We start from the raw sequence: 18,636 nt of genomic DNA on the forward strand, positions 1-18,636 counted from the left end.
GAAATGTCACCAATCCATGTTATTCAGAAATGTTGCCTGACTCACTGAGTTATGCCCCTATCCCACTTAGGAAGCCTGAACGGAAACATCTGGAGACTTTGCGCCCTACCCAAGGTTTCCGTGCAACCTCCGGCAACCACCTGCAACCTCCGGCAACCACCGGATGGGTGGGACGCAAAGTCTCCAGAGGTTTCCGTTTAGGTTTCCTAAGTGGGACAGGGGCATTACTCCAGCACTTTGTGCGTTTATTTGGTAAGCCGGCAGGTGCAGTTCCTTGTATCTCTCTCTCATTACCGAATATCCTTTAGATTTAATTCTGACAGCACAAAGGAGTAGGATTTAATTCTGGGCACACAGAACTCACAAGAATCGAACTTGTGTGAAACTTGTTTGTCCCCCATTCAGGGAACATGAGGTTTGTGCCAGATCCCGAGGACATGCAAAACAAGTTATGATGTTGGCACCAGAATTAACCGGCTTGCAGCAGTTGGGAAAGATTGGTGAGGTGATGCAGGTAAAGATTTTTAATGGATTTGATTTGACAGAGAGGTTCCAAATGTAGAGGCCATAGAGATGGTGCAGTGGTAGAGTTGCTGCCCGACAGCACTGGAGACCCGGGTTTGACCCTGACCAAGTTTGCCCGTTCTCCCTGTACATTCACCGCGTGGGTTTTCTCCAGGTGCTCCGGTTTCCTCCCACATTCCACACATGTACAGGGTTGTGTAGATTAACCGGCTTCTGTAAATTGCCTCCATCATTGGTCTGTGTGGACTCAAGTGGGCCAAAGGGCCTAATTCCACAATTCACCAAAAACTAAAACTAAAATCAAGGCACTTCTCAGGGCCAGCACGGTGCCACAACAATAGTTGCTGCCTTACAGCGCCTTACAGAGACCCGGGTTCAATCCTGACGACGGGTGCTGTCTGTACAGACTTTGTGACTGTGGGTTTTCCGGTTTCCTCCCACACTCCAAAGGCGTACAGGTTTGGAGGTTAAAGGACATAAAAATACGGGGTGATCGTTGGTCGGCATGGACACGGTGGGCCGAAGGGCCTGTTTCTGCACTGTATCTCTAAAGTCTAAAGACAAGGTGGTGGACAATAAATTCAAAAGGAGATCGCAGAAGTTTGTTTGCTCAGAGGCAGGTTAGAATACAGGACTTGCCGTTGCAGAATTATTAATTGCGAACCTGCAAGATCTTGTGATAAAAAGGGAACTGGGAGAGCCTGAGGTGGGACAGGTAGATAGTGTGGAGACTTGTCTGGAGAATGAAGACAAGCAACCCTGAGATAGACCGAACGATTTGTTGTTAATGAGGTTGGCTGCTGACGGCATGGAGTTTTCCAATCACTACACACCTCCCAAAAGGTACAGAAAGAATGTGGAGACGTTGGAGAGGGTGCAGAAGATATTTACCAGAATGTAGACACAAGGAACTGCGGATGCTGGTTACGAAAAAAAAAGACATCATGTGCTGGAGTAACTCAGCCGGCTGGGCAGCAACTCAGGATAAAAATGCCTGACCTGCTGAGTTACTCCAGTACATTGTGTCTTTTTTCTGCACTCCAGAGATGCTGCCTGACTGAGTTACTCTTTTATTAAACCAGAATGTAGCCTAGATTGGAGGGTATTAGGAAAAGGAGAGGTTGGGCAGACTTGGATTGTTTCTTCTGCAATGCCAGAGGTTGAAGGAAGACCTAATAGAAGTATATAAAGATTATGAGAGGCATAGACATTCAGAACCTCCCCCCCCCCCCCCCCCCCCCAAAGACGAGAGTGGAAATGAACGTTGATTTCTCTCATTTCACGTAACTCCTGCATTCCTTCCCCAACCTAGTCGTCCGATCAGTTCCATTGTTTGCAACCTTGTGTCCCTCTCATTATCACATCTTCCCCCGCCAACAATGGGCCATTGTGACTACATCCTTCCTGAGGTCATTTGTTGCTGTCCCTGATCTGTTCTGGGGTTTTCTCACCTCCAGTTTTGCTGCCCCCCCCCCCCCCCCCCTTTATATTTCAGTCTGAAAAAGGTTCCTGACCCAAAACATCACCTATCCACATTCTCCAGAGATGCTGCCTGACCCGCTGAGTTACTCCGGCACTAAGTGACTTACTTAGGAAGATGCCAAAGATGTTGTGAATAAGACAGCATCATCCAAAGCATGATTCAACCTGTGTGGTAGCAGGCGGATGGTCCTTTTATACCCATCCAACTTCCAGCTCAAGAAACAGCTGAGAGGTGAGCGAGTAGGGGGGGTGGAGGGGGTTGGGGTGGCTTAATGGTGGCCCAAATGATCCAAGATGAGCTTCCTCAAATCCCAAAGGAGTTTATGCAGTGCTTTAGATTAAATCATCATTATGGTCACCAGAAGCCAAACAACTAGTTTGGCACAGTGGAGCAGCGTTAGAGCTACCGCCTTACGGCGCCAGAGACCCAAGGTCGATCCTGACTACGGACGCTGTCTGTACGGAGTTTGTACGTTCTCCCTGTAATCGCGTGGGTTTTTCTCCGGGCGCTCCGGTTTCCTCCTACACTCCAAAGACATCCAGGTTTGTAGGTTAATTGGCTTAGTATAAATGTACAATTTACAATTACAATTTACTTCATAGCAAAAGGATTTGATTCATAGCAAAAGGATTTGAGCATAGGATCAGGGAGGTTCTACTGCAGTTGTACAGGGTCTTGGTGAGACCACACCTGGAGTATTGTGTACAGTTTTGGTCTCCAAATCTGAGGAAGGACATTATTGCCATAGAGGGAGTGCAGAGACGGTTCACCAGACTGATTCCTGGGATGTCAGGACTGTCTTATGAAGAAAGACTGGATAGACTTGGTTTATACTCTCTAGAATTTAGGAGATTGAGAGGGGATCTTATAGAAACTTACAAAATTCTTAAGGGGTTGGACAGGCTAGATGCAGGAAGATTGCTCCCGATGTTGGGGAAGTCCAGGACAAGAGGTCACAGCTTAAGGATAAGGGGGAAATCCTTTAAAACCGAGATGAGAAGAACTTTTTTCACACAGAGAGTGGTGAATCTCTGGAACTCTCTGCCGCAGAGGGTAGTCGAGGCCAGTTCATTGGCTATATTTAAGAGGGAGTTAGATGTGGCCCTTGTGGCTAAAGGGTATGGAGAGAAGACAGGTATGGGATACTGAGTTGGATGATCAGCCATGATCATATTGAATGGCGGTGCAGGCTCGAAGGGCCGAATGGCCTACTCCTGCACCTAATTTCTATGTTTCTATGTTTACCTAGTGTGTGTAGGCAGGTGTTAGTATGCAGGGATCACTGGTTGGTGATGACTTGAGGGGCCGAAGGGCCTGTTTCTGCACTAAACTAAGCTGGTGTCAAATGTGAATATAGACACAAAAAAGCTGTAGTAACTCAGCGGGATAGACAGCAACTCTGTTGGAGAAAAGGAATAGGTGACATTTCGGGTCGAGACTCTTCTTCAGGCTGAGAATCAGGGGAAAGGGAAACAAAATATATAGATGGTGATATAGAGAGTCTGGAACAAATGAATGAAAGATATGCATAAAAGTAACAATGATAAAGGAGACAGGCCAATAAAAGATATTATTATTATTAGCTGTGTCAAATGTGTCAGCAATTAGTCTATTTTTGCAGGCAATCCCCAATAACGGACCTCTGTGCAGTGGATGTCAGTTATCACGGACCGAGGCTCCCGTTATACCTCCCCCTCTACCCCCCCACCACGTGGCGTGAGCTTCCAGTTGCGGGAGTGGAGAGCATTAAGCAGCTCTGTGGTTCTCCAGCTGGTGAATTCCTGCTTGTTTTACGCCTCCTCCCCAACCCCGCGTTCTTTCCCTCCCGGCCTTGGGTTTAAACTGTGGAGAAGTAAGGTTCAGAGTGCTATGGCCAAATATGTTCTACAACATGCTCACCGTACTCATCTTGAAATATCACCAAGCGGTACTCACTAATGGATCAGTTTCCCTCCTGGGATAAATGAAGTTCTATCGTATCATATCGTATAGTAATAACATCTTTCCTATCAGATGAATCTGACGGAAACTTTAAGAAGGGACACTGCAGAACGGTTTGATGTTAACATGAAGGGCACCACTCACTACGGACTGTAAAGGATTATTCGCCTGCACTGCATTCTCAACCCTTCAAGTGCTCTAGAATACGTTCATAAGTCAAAGTAGCAGATTTGGGCCATCCGTCACATCAAGTTTACACCGCCATTCAATCATGGCTGTTCAATCTTTCCTTCTCAGCCCAATTCTCCTGCCTTGCCATTACCCCTGACCCCAATTCTAATCAAGAATCTGTCAATCTCTGCTTAAAAATATCCATTAACTTGGCTTCCAAAGCAGTCTGTGGCAATGAGTTCCACAGATTCACGACCCTCTGACTAAAGAAATGTCTCCTCATTCCTTTCTAAAGGCACATCCTTTTATTGTGAGGCTGTGCCCTCTGATCCTAGACTCTCCCACTAGTGGAAACATCTTCTCCACATCCACTCTATCCAGAATAGACCACTCTTTCACTATTCGGTAGGTTTTAATGAGGTCCCGCCTCATCGTTCTCAACTCCTGTGAGTAGAGGCCCAGTGATGGTAAACACTCATCATATGTTAACCCAATCATCCCCGGGATCATTCTCGTAAACCTCCTCTGGAGTAAGTTCATAAGTTGAAGTGAAAATGAAATGATCATATTCTTGAATGGAAAGGATGAAAGTTGACATACAATGCTCTTTCTTTGATATCTTTTCCGTAAAGATTGTGCTTTGCCGCAAAGTAATTCAGTATGGCATTGGTCTGCACCAGCTTCATCCCATCAACTTCCACCATTGGGACTTGTTCAAACAGTAGAGCTCCATCTGCCAACAGGAACAAAACAGTACGTTTTTGAGGGCCAATATAATTACAATTTATAAGAAACAGGCATACAATTGAAAACTGAAGTGTGGCTCAGAGACAAAATGGTGAATCCATCAAATGTAACTATATAAAAAATAAATCTTCCTGGACACTCAAATTATTTTCATCTGGGCCTCTGAACAAAGCAGAGATCAAGGTTTTTGCAGAGGCTGGTCTTGCCCGGCACCCACATTATCTAGAAGAACCAGACCCTGCAAATTTACCAGTTGTGCAGGAAGGAACTGCAGATGCTGGTTTAAACTGAAGGTGGACACAAAATGCTGGAGTAACTCAGCGGGACAGGCGGCATCTCTGGAGAGAAGGAATGGGTGACGTTTCGGACCAAGACCCTTCTTTTACCAGCTGTTTAGTTTAGTTTAATTGTACTCCTTGCGAAGGACACTGAAGATAAGAGTCGGGAAGTCATGATGCAGCTTTATAAGAATTTAGTTAAGTTTAATGTCACATATCTTAAGGTACAATATTTAGTGTGCTGTAAAGTCAGTGGCAAGACTACATAATTACAATCAAGCTGGCCAGATATAGGATAAAGGGAATAACATTTAGTGCAAAGTAAAGTCCAAATTAAAGATAGTACGAGTGTCTCCAATGAGGTAGATGAGACGTCAGGACCACTCTCTAGTTAGCGAATGGTTGGTTCAGTTGCCTGAAAACAGCTGGGAAGAAACTATCGCTGAATCTGGAGGTGTGTGTTTTCACACTTCCATGATTTCCACTCTTGCATGAATGGAGAGAGAGAAGAGGGAGTGGCCGAGGTGAGACCGGATCCAGTGACTGCACAGATGTTTATGTCACATCACTGATAAATCAGTGAGCGTTTCAGAACCGGCTTATCCCCAAACACCAGCCACAGCGTACACACCCTTCCAGCCCAGTAACTCCGAGTAGAATCTTCCTACCTTTCAGTAGCTGTTGATACTGTTCCCTGGTCTCAAGGAATACTTCATCAAACTGAAAAGAAAGATCAACAAAATATAGTTGTTGAAAATGCATCGAACATGCGGTCGGTCAGATTTTTCCTTAACAGAATCATTGAAATATAGCATGGAAAAAGGCCCTTCGGCCCAACTCGTCCATGCCGACCAAGATGCTTAATGAGCTTGTCCCATTTGAACATATTTGGCCCTTATCACTCTAAACCTCTCTTATCCAAACGCTTTTCACATCTTCTTTCCCCAAGGTACATGAATATTTATTGACCACTTTGAACTTTTCACCCAAGTATCTCAAACTGATAAATGTTTCTCTCAAAATTTCAGGGAATTTAATATTTAGTTTAATTTATTGTCACATGTACTGAGGTACAGTGAAAGGCTTTTGTTGCATGCTAACCAGTTGAGCTACAATCGAGCCATCCACAGTGTACAGATACATGATAAAGGGAATAACATGTATAAAGTTTGTTGGTGTTGATCTAAACCACAGAAGCCATAAAACAGCATCATCATAACATTCTTCAATTACTACCACATCATTGTTTGAATAACAATCACTTCTTCCTCTGGACCCCTTCTGGATCATGCACTACGGAACTGATGAAAAATTCCATAGGAGAATAATTCTAAGATTAGTTGTTAGTGAATGACTGATGTTGAATCAACCCCTACAATAACTGCAAAGACAGATTTTCTTGTCTATAGTAATGTAGTCACACTATGGCGCAGCGGTAGAGTTGCTGCCTACCAGCGTCAGAGACCCAAATTCGATTCAGACCGGGTGTGTCTGTATGGCGTTTGTACATTCTCCCTGTGACTGGGTGGGTTTTCTCTGGGTGTTCCGGTTTCATTCCATGTTCAGGTTTGTAGGTTAATTGGCTTCTGTAAATTGTCCCTGGTGTGTAGGTTAGTGCTAGTGTACAGGTTGCTGTTCGGCATGGACTCAGTGGGCTGAAGGGCCTATTTCCACGCTGTATCTCTAAAGTCTGAAGTCAGTTGATCTAATCTTATCCATTTAATGCAAAGACCTTACCTAATAAGCGACCAATATTGGATGCATATTTCAAAGTGTCGCATGGCCTAACTCTGCTCCTGTGTCTTGTGGCATTTCATTTCATCAAAGGAGGAAGTAATATTGACCTTTCAAATCTATGCCTGCTCACCAAGCGACCCCATTGCCTTTTAGTTCAGTTTAGAGATACACCGATGCCACGCCGCCCAGCGATCCCCACACACTAACACTATCCTACACACACTAGGGACAATTTCTAATTTTAACAAAGCCAAATAGCCTACAAACCTGTACATCTTTGGAGTGTGGAAAGAAACCAGAACACCTGGAGAAATCTGTACAGAGAGCACATGTAGTCAGGATTGAATCCCGGTCTCTGGTTCTGTAAGGCAGCAACTTCACCACTGTGCCGGTATAAAGGGGTCTGTTAAAATGAGGGTTTACTGTAAATTCTATCTCGTAGAATTCTTTCTAATAGTTTCCCTACCAGCGAATTGAGGTTTACTAGCCTATAGTTGTTCCTTGGATTACCTCGACAGTACAGACTTGACATTTTGGAGTTAAGATAAATTCTTATCTTATCTGAGAGCGCACTTTGCAAAGCTTTTTCAATGAGCAGAGTGTCCATTTCACCAACTGTACTGGTGAGTCGTGAACCTTCACCTTGCCACTTGATATTGGATTAGTAACCTCAATTGGGGCAAACAAAAGGCTCTGTGTTTGTTGAATCTCTAACCCATGTAAGCTGAGAGCAGAGCCAGTAATGACTGCATCCGGCAATTTGAGAATTGTAATTACATTTTGATAGGAATCGGCATTGATTTAATGAAGGTAATAACTCAACAACTAATGTTGACTATGCCTGGGAGGGTGATAATTTCCTCAGATGTACTGCAATCATTTCACACACCATTCCTTTTCCTCTGCCCTTCTCTTATCAACCGACAATGCAACAGGGATCCCAGGAACGAGTGGGCACACATGATGATCATTTGACCGCACTGGGCCTGTACTCGCTGGAGTTTAGAAGGATGAGGGGAGAGAACCTCATTGAAACCTGAATAGTGAAAGGCCTGGATAGTGTGGATGTGGAGAGGATGTTTCCACTAGTGGGAGAGTCTAGGACCAGAGGTCACAGCCTCTGAATAAAAGGACATGCATTTAGGAATGAGATGAGGAGGAATTTCTTTAGTCAGAGGATGGTGAATTGGTGGAATTCGTTGCCACGGAAGACTGTGGAGGCCAGGTCAATGGATATTTTTAAGGCAGAGGTAGATAGATTCTTGATTAGTAAGAATGTCAGGGGTTATGGGGAGAAGGTAGGAGAATGGGGTTGAGAAGGAAAGATAGATTTGCCGTGATTGAACGGTGGAGTAGACTTGGTGGGCCGTAAGGTCTAATTCTGCTTTTATCACTTATGAACAGGCCTAGAATGTCATGAAGTATTTACTCACTGTAACAGGTTCAGAGTGAAGGACATTCACAAACCTATGTCATCACAGCATTGACCCGACTTCTTCGGCATCAAGATAAATTTTTATCTAATCTCCTTTTGTTTTGCAACAGTTAATGCAAGGTGATATTGATTGGGAGTGGACACAAAATGCTGGGGTAACTCAGTGGGTCAGACAGCATCTCTGGAGAAAAGGAATAGGTGATGTTTTGGATTGAGGCCCATTGTCAGAAGATGGGTCTTGACCCGAATGCCTTTCCCCTCACTCTCAATCTGAAGAAGAGTCTCGACCTTGGTCTCCAAATCTGAAGAAGGACATTATTGCCATAGAGGGAGTGCAGAGACGGTTCACCAGACTGATTCCTGGGATGTCAGGACTGTCTTATGAAGAAAGACTGGATAGACTTGGTTTATACTCTCTAGAATTTAGAAGATTGAGAGGGGATCTTATAGAAACTTACAAAATTCTTAAGGGGTTGGACAGGCTAGATGCAGGAAGATTGTTCCCGATGTTAGGGAAGTCCAGGACAAGGGGTCACAGCTTAAGGATAAAGGGGAAATCCTTTAAAACCGAGATGAGAAGAACTTTTTTCACGCAGAGAGTGGTGAATCTCTGGAACTCTCTGCCACAGAGGGTAGTTGAGGCCACTTCATTGGCTATATTTAAGAGGGAGTTAGATGTGGCCCTTGTGGCTAAGGGGATCAGGGGGTATGGAGAGAAGGCAGGTACGGGATACTGAGTTGGATGATCAGCCATGATCATATTGAATGGCGGTGCAGGCTCGAAGGGCCGAATGGCCTACTCCTGCCCCTAATTTCTATGTTTCTATGACCTGAAACATCACCTATTGTATTTTTTTTGTTGGGTTTTTTTTGTTTCCCCCCAGAGTTGCTGCCTGACCCACTGAGTTACTCCAGCATTTTGTGTCTATCTTTGGTTTAAACCAGCTGCTGCAGTTCCTTCCTGCACACATTGATTGGGAGCAGCCTGATCAGAAATTAATTAATTGCAAATTAAGGCCCTTTGCCACACAGCTGACTTTCCAATCAAGAACTGATTGCACAGTAATTGCAGGCCAGGCTTGGGGTTTGGTCGTTCCTCTTTGGGATCGAGGTGGATAAGTTCAATGTTAAAGGAGAGGCAGTGAACGACCATCAGCCGGAAACAGTTCAGCATGCTCTAGTTGCATGTAGAAGATATGCAACAGAAAGAAGAGTTTTGATCAATGAAATGAAGAAAATTGGAATGACAGATATATCAGAAAAGAACATTCTAGAGTATGGAGGGGAAGGAAAAGGAGTAAATTTGTTGTTTAATTTCTTGAGGGCCTCTGGCCTTATAAAAAAGGATATAAAGTAAAGACATGAGGACTGTGGAGTGAAGCCAGAAGGTGGTAACAATGCAACATTGTGGATGCCGGCTGCCGTAAAACTCCAAAGAAGAAGAAGAAGGCAGTGAACGACATGTGCTAGATTCTTGTGTGGAGCTCAAAGTGCTGGAGTAATTCAATTGGTCAGGCAGCATCACTGGAGGATGCAGATTGAGTTTTAATGACTGCTTCTAGGGTCCTTACAGAGCACAGACAACTCGTGTGGAAAAGCAGCTGCACACTGTGCAGTGTATGAAGCTCTGTGACTGGATTCATGTAAGTGAAGCATTTAATCTCATTGCACCATTTAAATGCAGCCATCTTGTCTATTTGCTTTTTTGGAATAAGTAACCTGTTTATATGTGGTGAAGTTATTGTGTTGCCTTCATTGTATGCTTTCTAATGGACTGTGTGCTGGAAATCCTTTGCTTTGCTCAGTGGATGTCCATAAATGTTCTCTGTTGGTAAAGAACTACAAACGGGTTTCACTTGTGTTAGTTGTTGAACAGTGTGCAGGGTTATTTGTGTAGGAAGGAACTGCAGATGCTGGTTTACACTGAAGATGCATAGACATAAAACCTGGGTCTCTGGTGCTGTAAGGCACCAACTGTGCAGTTGTAAAAATGAGGATTTACTGTAAATCCTATCTCAAAATTCTTTCCAGTAGTTTCCCTACCAGTGAAGGGTGGTTCACTGGCATATAGTTCCCTGGCAGTTCTGGTCTGCTCAAGGCAGGAAAGGATGTGGAAGGTTTAGAAATGGTGCAAAAAAGGGTTTACTGGAGTCCTACCTGGTGCCAAAAAGGTTTACTGGAGTCCTACCTGGTGCCCTGGATTAGTGGGTATTAGCTATAAGGAAAGATTGGACAGACACAAAATGCAGGAGTAACTCAGCGAGTCAGGTAGCATCTCTGGAGAAAAGGAATAGGTGATGTTTCACCAGCATCTGGAGTTCCTTCCTACAGTGTACTGATGACATCTTAATTGTCGGCATTTTCCCCTCTGCATTGCCCAATTTCTTGGAACCATGCCTACCTGTGTTTCCTGGAACTGGGGGTGTGGTAGATGTTTGGAGTGTGCAGGTCTGTACACAGCATTTGTGTAGTATATTTAGTTTAGAGATACAGCCTGTTGGCCCATTTTGTCCACGTAGGCCATCTATCACAGTAGTTTTTCATTAAGCTGTTTAGTTCTACATTATCCCCTACACTGTGCACTCCAGTCAAATTTACAGTGACCAATTAACCTAAATTAACATTCACACTTGTCAGCTGTAAACAGCCTGTGGCCAGCGAGTGCACGTCAACGATTGAGCACACTAGTTCTATATTATCCCATTTAGTTCTACATATTAGAACCAAAACATTACAGCAACTAATTAACCTACAAACCCACATGATTTGGAGTGTGGGAGGAGAGCGGAGCATTCAGCGGAAACCCATGCGGTCACACGGAGAACATGTATTGTAAAATGTGGACTTTAGGAATACAGCACGGAAATGTGTTTGACCCACTGAGTCCATGCTGACCAGCGATCCCCACACAATAGCATTAACCTACGCAGTGGCGGACTGGGGCTAAAAATATTGGTTGCCAGGAGACTAAGGGGGCCCACCCACAACTACAATGCTATCATTTAACAGGGGCCCACTTGCCATCACTTGCCATCACTTCATCAGGGGCCCACCTGCCATCGGGCAAGCTGACACCCTGGCCAGTCCGCCATTGATCCTACGCACCAGGGATAATTTGCTTTATTTTTAGTGAAGGCAATTGACCCGCAAACATGTATGTCTTTGTAGTGTGGGAGGGAACCGGAGCACCCGGAGGAAACCCACTCGGTCACATGGGGAACGTATGGACAGACAGCACCCATAGTCGGGATGGAACCCAGGTCCCTGACGCTGTGAGGCAGCAACTCTACCGCTCGCCGCTGTGCTGCCCTGGACGTGTGGCAAGCGTGTTCTGAATCTCAATACTGTTCTCTGCCACGTCATGGGATGAGAGATTTTGCAGTCTCAGAGTAACATCTCAGGGACCAACACAGTGCATTGAGCTTGTTCATAGTACAAACTGAGAACACTCTTTGCAGCGATTTCTCAACGGGGTGGGCGTTCATTTCACCGACTGCACAGATAAGTCGTGAGCCTTTACCTTGGCACTTGATTTTGGGTTATTATCCTCCATTGGGGCAAACCAGAGGCTCTGTGTTTGTTGCATCTTTAATCCACGTGATCTGAGAGCAGAGCCAGTATTAACTGCATCTGGCAATTTGAGAATTGTAATTATATTTTGCTAGGGATGAGGGGAGAACAGGGCGTGCACAACTTGGATTTAATGCAGGCAGTAACTCGACAACTAATGTTGGCTTTGCCTGGGAGGGTGATAATCAAAGATCTTATAACTTCGCTATAAGATCTTTGGTGATAATCTCCTCTGATGTACTGCAATTGTTTCACACACCATTCCGGTTCCTCTGCCCTTTTAACACACCATTCCGGTTCCTCTGCCCTTTTAACACACCATTCCGGTTCCTCTGCCCTTTTGCCCTAGCACAGTGCATCAGGGCTGGAAATAAGTTTGCGAATATCCGTCATTCTGAACGATTCGCAAACTTATTTAATCACAGCACTGATCTGACATTTTGAAGTTGAGATAAATTCTTATTTGAACTGCCTTTGCTTTGCAACAGTTAATGCAAGGTGGTATTGATTGGGAGCAGCCTAATCAGAAGGCAATTAATTGCAAATTAAGGACTTTTGCTTACAGTTGACTTTCCAATCAAGGTCTCATTGCACAGTAATTGCAAGTCTGGCTGCTGGTTTGTTTTTTCTTCTTTCCTTACAGGGATCAAGGTGAATAATGAGGGGAATTTCTTTAGTTGGAGGGTGGCAAATCCAGAATTCTTTGCCACAGAAGGCTGTGGAGGTCAATGGTTATTTTTAAGGTGGAGATTGACAAATTTGTGATTAGTAAGGGTGTTATGGGGAGAGGACAGGAGAATGGGGTTATGAAGGAAAGATAGATCTTTCATGGTTAAATGGCGGAATAGACTCGAAGGGCCAAATGGCTGTATTTTGTTCCTAGAACCTATGAACATAAGTTTAATGTTAAAGGAGATGCATGGAACTGCACATGCTGGAATCTTGTGTAAAGCACAAAGTGCTGGAGTGACTCAATAGATCGGGCAGCATCTCTGGAGAACATGGGTTACATTTTAATGGCTGTTTCTATGGTCCAAATAGAACCCAGATAAGTTGTGTGGAATAATAGTTGCAGACAATCAGTGCCATAAAGCCTGGTGACTGTATTGATGCAAGTGGTGAAGTTTATCTTAAATACAATCATTTTGTTAACATTTAGTTACTGATTGAAAGGTGCAGCATGGCAACAGGCCCACTGAGCCCACATCGAACATCAATCCCTTGTTCATACTTGTTCTATGTTATCCCACTTTCTCATTCAGTCTATGCACACAAGGTCAATTATCCTACAAACCCATGTTTAGTTTAGAAATACAGCGCAGAAACAGGCCCTTTGGCCCACTGAGTCCGAGGCGACCAGCGATTGCCCTGTATACTAACACTATCCTACACACTAGGGACAATTTACAACTTTTACCAACCTGCAAACCGGAGCACTCTGAGGATAACCTACACAGTCACAGGGAGAATGTACAAACACCGTACAGACAGCACCCAGGGTTGAGATCGAGCCCGGGTCTCTGGCGCGGTAAGTCGGCAACTGTACCGCTATGCCGCCATGTTTGGGATACGGAAGGAAACCGATGCTGCCAGAGGAAACCCACTTGGTCACAGGGGGGAACATGCAAACTCTCCACAAACAGCAACAGAGGTCAATTGAACCCCATGTGAGGCTGTGCCTTTAGATGAGAAGATGAGGCATAATTAGCAAATTTGCAGATAATAATGAACAACGTATAATAGTAGACAATGAAGATGTTTATCCAAAATTACAGTAGGATCTTGATCAGCTGGATGGTGGCTATATGGAACGAGCTGCAGATGAGGTAACCGAGACATGCACATTTACATTTAGCTTAAACTTCAGACATACAGCGCAGAAACAGGCCCTTCGGCCCACTGAATCCGCACTGACCAGTGATCCTCAATTTTGCCGAAGTTGATTAATCTAAACTGTACGTCTTTGGAGTGTGGGAGGAAACCGGAGCAGCTAGAGAAAACCCACGCAGTCATAGGGAGAACTCACAAATTCCGTGTAGACAGCACACTGAGTCCATGATGCCGGGCATTTAAAAGACACTTGGACAGGTGCATGGATAGGAAGAGTTTGGAGGGATATGGGCCAACCATGGGCAAATGGGACTAGCTTAGATGGGGCATAGGCGAGTTGGGCTCGTGTCTGGTCTCTAGTTCTACCAGCTGCGCCATTATGCTGAAATAGGAATTGACTTGGATACAACACTTTGTAAAAATCAGATCATCATGTACACAACCTCTACACCAGCAGCTGCCAAAAGCCAGCGAACTGACTCCATTCTTCCTCTTCCATTAAAGTAATACAGCTTGGGCTTCGACATGGTGGTATCCTTTCCTGGAAACAGAACAGACAATGAGTTCAGCAGCAACAACCCACCCTGCCTCCCTCGCCTGTCTGTACTTTAAATGGGCATTGGGACACAGATCGCACCGTAATCTATGTTTGCTAGTCCATACACTGTTTAGTTTAGAAATGCAGCACGGAGACTGGTCCTTCGCCCCACCAAGTCCGTGCCGACCAGTAACCCTCACACTCTAACATTGTCCTACACACTCGGGACAGTCTACAATTTTACCAAAGCCAATTAGTCTACCAACCTATATGTCTATGGAGTAGTTCTGGTCACACCTCTCTGGTTGCCTCTCTCCCCAGGACTTTAATTTAATTTTGTTTAGAGATACTGTGTGGAAACGGGCCCTTTGGCCCACCGAGTCAGGGCAGGAGAACAGTGTTAGGGGGGGAGAGATAGATCAGCCATGATTGAATGGCGGAGTAGATTTGATGAGCCGAATGATTTAATTCTGCTCCTATCACTTATGAGTCCTTGCCTAGCAGCAATCACCATGTTCACTAACAAAATCCTGCACACTAGGAACAATTTACAGAAACCAAATAACCTACAAACCTGCATGTCTTTGGGATGTGGGAGGAAAATGAAGCACCCAGAGACGGGGAGAGTGATGACGGGGAGAAGGCACAGACTCTATACAGACAGCACTCGAGGTCAGGATTAAACCCAGGCCTCAGATGCTATGAGGCAGCAACTCGACCGCTGCACCACCCATAGAACTTGAAACTGATTGTACAGTCAGCAGACCCCCTTGGAGAGTGACTCTGAACATACCAGGCCAACTACGCTTAATTCTATTCAGAAAATAATAGATGGCTTCACTTTGAGATCAGTGAAGACGAGATAAGAAGAAAATAATAACATAATAAAAAGGAACTGCAGATGCTGGTTTATACCAAAGATAAAACCCAATATGCTGGAGTAACTCGTCAGGTCAAGCAGCGTCTCTGGAGAATATGGACAGGTGATGTTTCAGGTTGGGACCCTTCAATAGAACCTTGCACTTACAAACTGGGACTTGAAAATAGTGCCCTTAGTGCCACAGCTATATATGTACTGTATCTGATATGCTTATCTAAGATGTATCTTCTTCTTCTAAACTTGCTTATGGCGTGCACAGCCTAAAATTGTAGGACAACTTGTTCTATTTGATTGTGCACGCCAGGTTGATTGCATTTGTCGAAACAGGGCGGAACACGTGAAAGTTGCAATCTCCCACCCCAAGATGTATCTAAGAGCTTATGTATAGTGATATTTGAAATGAACTGTATACAAAAATGAATTTCACTGAACCTCGGTACATGTGACAAATAAAAGTGCTGTTGTAACCATAGATGGGTTTACTTTACATTTTTACAGTATCCTGTAGCAAACTACACTATGAACTGTCTTGACTGGACTAAGGACTGTGGGCTTTTTGCAATAGTACTGTTTTTAATTTATTGTAATTTTTATTTGTTATCTACTCTTATTGTGCCTAAAGGTTGTTACACAAGTAAGAATTTAATTGTTGAGTTATCAGTAATGACAATTAGACACTTGACTCTCAACTCGTGCAGCAAGTTGTTTAGAGATAGTGCAGAAACAGGCCCTTCAGCCACGCCAACCAGCGATCGCCCTGTACACTAGCACTATCCTACCCACTGGAGACAATTTACAGAAGCCAATTAACCTACAAGCCTGTGCATCTTTGGAGTGTGGGAAGAAATCGGAGCACATGTAGAAAACCCACACGGGTCACGGGGAGAACGTACAACTCTATAGATAGCACCCATAGTTAAGATCAAACCAGGGTCTCTGGCACTGTAAGGCAGCAATTGTACCGCTGTGCCACTGTGCTGTCCTTCTAAATGAGAATTATTTGCTTCATAAAAAAATTCTACTTCAATAACTGATTAAATGGCCCCTATACTCATCTACTGACATAATCATTTTCCAAGCCTTGGATTTCTGAATGAACTCTTTAGCTTCAGCCACACCCCTTGTTCTGATGTTGCAATTCTGTTTGAAGAGGGAATTGATCATTATGTTTTAATATTTCAGGAAATTGTACAGTGGGTTAAAACGGGTAAAGTTAAAGTTTCCCTTTTGTCTCGGTGCTAGAAATTTCATTCTTACAAATCCTAGAAGTGACATTCTTGCTACCGATTGCGATCAGGTAAGGGAAGCTGCAGAAAGTTATGCATGGCGATGTTGGGTTTATCTAATAAATGAATAACCAGTGGTGGCTGCTGAGGATGTGATGTTTAGTGCGGGGGAAGATGGGTGTGGGACCAAGCCCGAGGCAGTAAATTGAGATTATTGTTATGTGTACTGAGGTGCAGTGAAAAGCATTTATTTGTTGCGTGCTATCCAGTCAAGTGGAAAGATTATACATAATTACAATCAAGCTGTCCACAGTGTACAGACACAGGATAAAGGGAACAATGTTTAGTGCAAGATAAAGTCCGATTATAGATAGCTTGACAGTCTCCAATGGAGGTAGGTGGGAGGTTGGGACCTATCTAGCTGGTGAGAGGATTGCTCAGTTGCCTGATGTTAACAGATGGGAAGAAACTGTCCCTGAATCTGGAGGTGTGTGTTTTCACACTTCTATAACTCTTGCCTGATGGAAGAGGGAGAAGAGCGGGTGAGACTGGTCCTTGATTATGCTGGTGGCCTTGCTCAGGCAGCATGAGGTGTAGATGGAGTCAATGGAAGAGGAGTGGCTGGATAGCTTGGCGGGTTTAGCTTGAGTTTAATTTATTGTCACATGTACCGAGGTGCAGTGAAAACCTCTCTTGTTGCATGCTGACCAGTCAGTGCAAAGACAATATGTAACTGCAATTATGCCAGAAACATGATAAAGGGAATAGCATGAATAATGTTTAGCACAAGGCAGAGATTGGTAGATTCTTGATTAGTACGGGTGTCGGGGGGTTATGGGGAAAAGGCAGGACAATGGGGTTGAGAGGGAAAGGTAGATCAGCCATGATTGAATGGTGGAGTAGACTCGATCGGCCAACTGACTAATTTGGCTCATAGAACTTATAAACTAGGAAAGTCTGATTAAAGATAGTCTGAGGGTCTCTTAGGAGGTAGATAGTAACTAGGGTTAGGGCTGCTCTCTCGTTGTTGGTAGAATGGGTCAGTTGCCTGATAACAGCTGGGACTTCTTCCCCCAACTCAAGCCGGGTCCAGCCCCCAGGGGCTCAGCCTTATTGAGCAGCAACCCTCAGGAGCAAGCGGGAAGCTGCTGACTCTCCCACCATCCCCAAGTTGACAGCAACCTCAGCATTGTTCACTATGGCACCCAGCAGCAGACCACACTTCATAAGTGACGGGAGCAGAATTAGGCCATTCGGCCCATCAAGTCTACTCTGCCATTCAATCATGGCTGATCTATCTCTCCCCCTCAACCCGTTTCTTCTGTCTTCTCCCCATAACCGCTGACAAGTCAATCTCTGCCTTAACACCTTTTGACTTGTTCTCCGCTTGAAATGCATTTCGTTGTCTCCGTACACTGACAATGACAATTAAAAATGCTGATATTGCATTCCTTAGATTCACCACACTTGGAGTAAAGAAATGTCTCCTTTTCTACTTCCTGAAGGTACATCCTTTTATTGTGAGGCTGTTGCCCCTGCTCCTATACTCTCCTCTTAGTGAAAACATCCTCTTCACTTCCAGGCCTTTCACTCTCTCCTTTAACATTAAATTCATCCACCATGATCCCTCCAATTCTCGTTGTTGGTATCATGCTAGCAAAATAATAACAGCAATGTCTGAAGAAGGGCACGCACAAACAAGCTCCAGAGATCAAATCAAAGTCTCAGATAATTTTCAGGACGGAAGGAAGATTTAAAAGTAATTGCAACAACTCATCAGGTCAGACTAAAACAGAAAGAGAGTTTTATAACCGCTGCAGATCCCCAAGTGTGCACGCCCACCCTCTCTGGTAGACCCTGTCCCACACGCACACTCACCGTGTCCCGCACTCCGTCGCTCCCGCACCAACTGTTGCAAGCAAAGAGTTGGTAGCCTATTGCTACACTATATGATCTTTTGTTGCAAGCACTTGCTGCACCGAGACTTGTTGCAGGAGCCGACCAATCAGCGCCGCCGCTCGTCCCACCTACGCACGAAGGCTCACGGGAAAGCAACCATCACCACAGCTTAAAAGTGACTCGACGATCCGTGCTTTATAAAGCGATGGAGCACCTAGTATTTCTCGGGTGTGAGGGCGATCTGGCTGCGACATCTGTCACCCCATTGATCGCTAGGGTTGATTCGGCTGATCTGGCTGGCTAGGCGGGTGTCCCCCCTTCCCTCACAGCTCCACAGCGTCCCTCCCGAAGCCCAGCGCTCGGTCGCAGAGGATGG

General features: G+C 44.7%; 1 protein-coding gene across 1 annotated transcript in view; it reads right to left on the bottom strand.

Moving 5' to 3' along the window:
* The window catches only part of gsta.1 (glutathione S-transferase, alpha tandem duplicate 1), a 32,025-nt gene extending 13,651 nt beyond the window's left edge, over positions 1–18,374 (bottom strand). The window contains exons 1-4 of the mRNA XM_055636189.1: positions 18,240–18,374; positions 14,161–14,258; positions 5,814–5,865; positions 4,721–4,853 (exon numbers count right to left, since the gene is read on the bottom strand). Of these exons, the coding sequence (XP_055492164.1) occupies positions 4,721–4,853; positions 5,814–5,865; positions 14,161–14,244 (269 nt within the window). The 5' untranslated portion in view covers positions 14,245–14,258; positions 18,240–18,374. The remainder of the gene's footprint in view (positions 1–4,720; positions 4,854–5,813; positions 5,866–14,160; positions 14,259–18,239) is intronic.
* Between the last annotated feature and the right edge of the window lie 262 nt (positions 18,375–18,636).

The sequence above is a fragment of the Leucoraja erinacea genome, chromosome 5 (genome assembly GCF_028641065.1).
Source record: "Leucoraja erinacea ecotype New England chromosome 5, Leri_hhj_1, whole genome shotgun sequence".
NCBI classification, from domain to species: Eukaryota; Metazoa; Chordata; class Chondrichthyes; order Rajiformes; family Rajidae; genus Leucoraja; species Leucoraja erinaceus.